The sequence below is a fragment of the Cryptosporidium hominis genome, assembly GCF_000006425.1.
Source record: "Cryptosporidium hominis TU502 chromosome 5 CHRO015137, whole genome shotgun sequence".
Classification (NCBI taxonomy): Eukaryota; Apicomplexa; class Conoidasida; order Eucoccidiorida; family Cryptosporidiidae; genus Cryptosporidium; species Cryptosporidium hominis.
In genome coordinates, this window is record NW_667079.1 from 1 (window position 1) to 6,784 (window position 6,784).

At 29.2% G+C, this 6,784-nt stretch overlaps 2 protein-coding genes across 2 annotated transcripts; both read left to right on the forward strand.

Moving 5' to 3' along the window:
• Nucleotides 1–1,775: 1,775 nt before the first annotated feature.
• Nucleotides 1,776–3,563, forward strand: Chro.50387 (hypothetical protein). Its single annotated transcript, XM_660667.1, has 1 exon — nucleotides 1,776–3,563. One exon carries the CDS (start codon nucleotides 1,776–1,778, stop codon nucleotides 3,561–3,563), a length of 1,788 nt encoding a protein of 595 aa, XP_665759.1.
• A 596-nt stretch (nucleotides 3,564–4,159) lies between these two features.
• Chro.50386 (hypothetical protein) lies at nucleotides 4,160–6,784 on the forward strand (the record flags this gene model as incomplete). The annotated part of the gene is made up of 1 exon (XM_660668.1): nucleotides 4,160–6,784. A coding segment is annotated over one exon (2,625 nt), but the record flags the coding sequence as incomplete, so codon positions are not given.

Below are 6,784 nucleotides of genomic sequence, written 5' to 3' on the forward strand. Positions count from 1 at the left end.
GTAATGAACTTTTTTTATTGCGGAATCTACTTCTGGATAATTAAATTCATTTGAATATTTACTAAAGATTAATGAATCTGTAGAAATTTCAGTCTTATCGATTTTATTGTAGAATTCAGACATCTTAAGGATTTTATTTTAACAATTTTGATTTTGATTACCACTTTATTCTTCTAAAGCTAGAGATAAATATTATTTTAATAGCTATTTCTTCTCTTTAATAACATTGATTTGTTATTAGTCAAATTTTGAGTGCTGGGCCTATTTATATATTTGGTTTTTATTTTTTTAAAAATAATTTATCATTTATGGTAAAACTTGAATAATAATTATTAATGAAATGTTGATTTTCAATAGAATATCTATTTTTTTCTCTTCATTAGATTTGGATAGCGGAAAATGAAAATATTAAGGCATTATCATTTGATTATAATTGAAGTAGTATTTCATTTGTTGTATTCAGTCTTTCCCTACTTTTGAGTAGTAGGTATAGATTAATACAAAAAATTCCCCTTTACTCTCAAAATTTACTTAGTTTGTACTCTGTTTGTGATCCATGTATTATAAATGTTTCAAATTACACGTAATTATTTAATTTTTGAATAATTTTGATTTTCGGTACTCGATTCCAATATTAAATTAACTTAAAACTGTATATTTTAATAAAATAGTAGTAATATTAATATTAGTAATAATAATAGTAATAATAGTAATAATAATAATAATACTAATGGTTGCAATAATTATAAAAGTATTAATATCTTAATAACTTTTATTATTATTGATAGTTTTTTTCCTAAAATAATAACTTTGGAAGCTATTAGACTATTTATTACGCCTTAAAACTGTTCGGTTTTGATTATAATTAAACTGAAATTAACTACTTAGTACACAAATATCCTTTTCAAAAAATAGATCTTTCATGATAAGATCCTTGCAACGATCCTATCACCAAAATCCGTTTCCCCGCATTTTGGTAAATTATCCCTTGGATTTCAGGAAAACTTTGAACTTTTTTTTAAAAAAAAAGTAGCAGAGAACCGATGTGGAAGACATAGTTAATATTCTTAACTATTATGAGTGGTTATAAGTGGATGAAGTGAAAGGAAAATTGGAAACTTGGAATTTTACCAATTGACCTTGGAGTAACTCATTATCTAAAGTTTAGCAGCTTAAGTTAAGCTTTGACAAAAAACAGTATATTTAAATGTATGATTGTATTAGTTTTTAAATTAAAATAGTATCCACTTAATTTATTGAAGAGTTTTGTTTTTTTTTTTTTTTTTTTAATTATACAAACAAGGAGAAATAATTGTTTAAGTTTTTTTCATAATTATTTCTTTATTAGACTACTCTAACCAGATTTCTAATAAGGCATTTTTATTTTGAAGCAGAATAATAGTTGTTTTAGGTTAGTATAGTTTTCACACAGTAAGATGCAGGTAAATAAGAAAGTAGTAGTAAAATTTAGGGTATTTGAGCATATTTGAAGATGTTTTACATTAATTAAATATATCTGATATTTTAAAGAATATTTTATGGAGTAAAAAAAAGAGAGTAAGTTTTTGGTATAATTTCTTGGTAACTAAATAATTTTCTTTTTTTGAATTAAAAAATTGAAGCATGCAGAAGATGAGGGCCATAAGACGGAGATTGGCGCTGGCGCCCAAATATGGAATTATTTTTACAAAATTGGCGGATGCAATAAAACAGTTTGACTTAAAAGGTTGAAAGAAAAGTTAGTTATAGAGGAAATCTGAAAGAATCTTTTGAACATGTTGCAAAATGTATTAGAGAATGAATCTGAGCAGGCAGATAAAACTTTGTCTTCATGTCCAATTTCACAAGAAGGAAAAAATCCTAGCTCCTTATATTCTATCTCACTATTATTAATAATAGGTTTGGCATTGAAGGGGAATGGTGAGAACGAGACTTTAGGCTCTGGAGTGGCTATAGATGATCAATACAAGAAGGAGATTTTGTCTTTATTGCTTGAATCCCGTCCAGCTATTGTGGAATCAGCTGAATCTACGAAACCATTTGGTGGGAGATTTGGGGCAACAGGGTTTGGCTCGAGAGGAGGTAGAGGTGGTCAAAGAGGCCGAGTTTTTTCCGGACAGATAGGTGGTACCGGTAGGAGAAGCATAATAAGACAACCAAACGAAAACTTGTGGGATATGCCTTGTTCTGAAATGACTAGTATGACATTGGGGGATATTAGGGAAGCAGAAAATAAGATGAAGGCAGAAGACTTGACTTTAGATCAATATGTAGAGAGACAAAAGGAGTCTAATGATAGGAAGTCATCATCTTTTTCTCAATCTAATCAGAAGAAGAATTTTGTTTCAATTCCTATTTCTGGTGAAACTCCAATAAATGTTAGTAATACATTTTCTTTAAATAATGGTTCTGCCAAAGATTATCAGATCCACATTTCAAGCAATGTTAATGGAAATTTTCATAATAATTCAGGTCAATCTAATAATCAACACGGTCGACACCACAATAACCATAACAACCAACAACATAATAGGGATAGTTTTATGAATAGACTTGGTCAAAGTGGTACGCTAAATTCTCATAATAATACAAACAACCATCAGAACAGTACTACTAATCAAGCTAATAATTCTGTTAATTTGAAAAGCGGATTGATTGGAGGCGAAAAGACACAGTCTTCATCAGTTTTTTCTACGAATATTAGTAATAGGAAGTCATCATCAATCTCAGAGACTTTTTTAAATGGCCCGGCTAATCTTTCATTGTTTGATGTGAATACCCCTATTTTTGATGATGACAATAATGATGCTGTAGTAGATTTTAGACCTCCAATGATTAAGAATGCAAATACAGTTAGAAATGGTTTCGAGGAAAGCGGCAAAAGTAAGGGTATTTCAGAACAATTAGTTCGAGGACAAACTCAATTTGAAAATGGTATACAGGTCTCTGCTTCTAATTTTAGTTGGTTAAATAGAAATGGAAATACTGAGGAAGTTGATAAGAGTATTAGTAACAACATTTCAGACAACTCAACTTCATTTCCTGCTCTCTCAAAGAATTCACAATTTAGTCAATCTCAAGTTAAGGTACAGAACAATAACCACTCTCTTATGTCATCAGAACAAAGTATTCTTCAGAAGCTCCATGCTGCTGGAATAGCATCTAAATTAGTGGATAAGAATATAATCGACAATATTGATAATCGCAATTTAAATCATAATAATTATTTTGAATCAAAATTTAAACAGAATATTTCAAATACCAATGAGTATCCACCTCTCTCATCTGCTTCAAATATGGTTTCTTCTTCTCTTTCTTATGATTCTAACAACTTAAAGTTTAATAACCAGTTAAAATCTAATAATGCTGGCAGACTTTTAATGTCTATTATAGGCGCAGGACAACAAAATAATAACAATAATAAAAACTATGTTTCTAACTTTAACATCCGTAACAACACTCATCGTATTCATACTCACAATACTCACAACTCTCACAACAGTAACCATCATAATAATGTAAGCCATCACAGTGGCCATATAGGTAACTTTTCAAGATACTAAATTCATATTATAATTACTATTCTAAAGAAGGGTTTTGATTAACTATAGCTCATTGGATTATTCATATTATTCTTTATAATATTAATTAGGTATTTAACTACTAATTTTTTATAATTCATTATTTTCTAATTTTTTTTCCTTCTTTTGTAGATAAATAGATTGGCGCGCGTTGCATTAACATTTTATTATTGGTACCTTCAGTACCGCTTATGATATTAATAAAAAAAGAAAATAATCAAGAATTGACGTGCTTGGGAAAGGAAGATAGATTAATAGGAAACTCATTAATTTTTGAAGTTATTGATATAACTAGATAGTTTCTTTGAAGTAAATGGATTATTAAAGGATAATAAAGTATCTTTGGCATATATATATGAGTTTCGGAAGGCTATTTTTAAAGTAAGCATTTGGAATTTAATATTAGAGAATACTTAACATCAGTGCTCACTAGAGTTATCTAATAAATAAATAGATAATTTACAATAGTAGAACATTGTCATTGGTTATTTAACGAATTTACAAATCTTTACATATATTTATATATATTTATATACTTAAAGGTAAATGCAAAAATATATTGCTTAAACCTATTAGTTATGGCAAGTAAAAAAAGAGAAAGAGTGGAGTTAAAGAAGGACAATATTTCTTTGGGTGAAGGAGAAGATGATTTAGAGATTACAAAGGTTAATAACTCAGGTGCAGAAGATATTATTTTCAGTAACCATGAAATTGAAAAATGTATTTCTGAGAACGTATTAGTTTCATACAACTGTGAGAATTGTGTGAGAATGAGAAATAGAACAATGAACATTTTGAATGATTCTGAGAAGTCTCTAATGATTCAGACATTGTGGTCAAATTTAATCAATAATTTTACTTTTAAGTTCATTCCAAGACTTCTTTCCAAACCATATAGTTTGGAAGAAACAAATGAAAAATTTAAAAAGATAGTTGAAAGACTTACATTCATGAATGTTGAAAAGGAGACTAATAGGATAAATCTGACAAAGGATAAATTACTTGAAGGAGATCATCACAATAAGACTTATATTTTGCCATGTCTATATCCAGGAATATACTCGACAAATATTCCATGTTTGGCTCCAGTTGGTTCTGATCATACTGGAATAGTTCTGATTGATGAATTAAATAAACTTTTACATTCTAAAGAGCTGGTTTTATGCCAAAAGTTTATTGTTAGAAGTCACTTCCAGATCGGTAATATATATCAACGCGAGCTAAAGTCTTTAAATTGGGGAGTTAATGGGACAGTATATCGAACAGGAGAAGATGAAGATACTCCCAATTCTAATAATGAAGAAATACCAAATGCTCATTTCAATATAAAATATTCAAGCCCAGAACTCTATTTGCCTTTATCTAATACTCCTTTGACATTCATTAAAGAACCTGGAGATTTAAGAAGAATGATAGATGATATTCTGAATTTAATGGAATCTCACTATAGTCAAAGTAGTATGAATGAAGAAAGTAGTCCTTTTCTCCTTGCTATTGATGTTGAGCACCATTCAAATCAAAGTTATAAAGGATTTGTTTCATTAATACAACTAAGCACAAGAACACATGATTACATCATTGATCCTTTTAATTTGTTCAATGAAATTCAAATGCTTAATGAACTAACAGCTAATCCAAAGATTCTGAAAGTTCTCCATGGATCAGATTACGATATAATCTGGTTACAAAGGGATTTTTCTGTCTATATTGTAAATATGTTTGATACTGGACAAGCAGCTAGAATTCTTAATACCCCTGGAGGATATTCGCTTAAGAATTTATTGAGTATATATTGTTCCCTAGATATTGATAAGCGATTCCAATTAGCAGACTGGAGAGAAAGACCTCTAAGTAATGAATTAATAGAGTATGCTAGAGGCGATACACACTATTTACTTTATATTTATGATATTATGAAGAACCTTTTGTTATTACATAGGCATAAAAATACTGAACCTCCTGTATTGGCTTCAGATGCTTTTATGGAGGTAAATGACAACTTAATTATACTTAAGCCAGATATCATAGAAAGGATGGACTTTGGTAGTTATAATAATTTTTTAATTGAAGGAGAAAATGGAAGTAAATTAGTAAAAGTCACAGATTTGGACCCATCAGCACTGTTAACTGTACTTCACAATAGTCGCCAGATCTGTCTAAAAGAATACTTTGAAAAGCCATTGGATGTTTGGAGTCTTTGCTATGGAGTTAGAACTAAGATATCCAAATCGAGTTACAAAACTCCCATAGATAGTGCAATCGTTACGTTAGTAAGCTATTATTTGTTTATTTGGAGGGATTCTATTGCAAGACTTTTGGATGTTAGTCCTAGTTATGTTCTCAAAGAGTCAATGATAATAAAAATATGTCAAAAACAGCCAATGAATAGTGTAGAAATTCTTGGATTATATCCAAATATCCCAGTAAATATTAAAAAGCATTCTGATCATATTTTAAATATTGTTACAACAGTAAAAAATTTCATTACAACAAAATCTGAAGATGATATCTTTGACTTTAATTCCTATATTTCTCACATTTACTCTAACATTGCAAATTCCAGCAATAATGTCAGTAGTGTAAATAAGTATATGGTAAACAAAAATTACAAAGTTATTTCTACGTATAACAGTAGTGATTCTGTTTGTTTAGAAGTAACAAATGATTCTAATCAAAGCTCTTCAATAAAAGAGAATGAAGTTTCAAGTTCAGAAACACATTTGAATGACAATCAACCACATGATACTCCCACTATTAGTGGAGTCAGGAGGAGGTCTGTTACAATTAAAAAGAACTCTCCTGGCTTTAATGACAAACTTGCAGATAATCTTTTTGGTAACTCTTATAGAAGCTTTGGAAATGAATTAAATTCAAGTAATTCACCCCTAAACACTACTGTTGGTAAAATTTCAAGCAGAATCATCCAGGATATTAATAATACTTTAAATGGAGAGGTACCAAACGACTTTAGAAATAAAAAATTAAAAGAAATTAAAGAAAATAGTCCAGTACCAGTAAGCAATTCAGAAATTCCTGAAGAAACAAATACTAAAAAAGAAATGACATTCGAGGAGTACTATTTAAAAAAAACTAAAGAAGAATTACTCGAAGATGAATGCTTTACTCCTTTAGTTTCAGTCAGGGATAAATATAATGAAAACGACGACTATCTTTACAAAAAACAGAAAACTCCAAAAAATAAA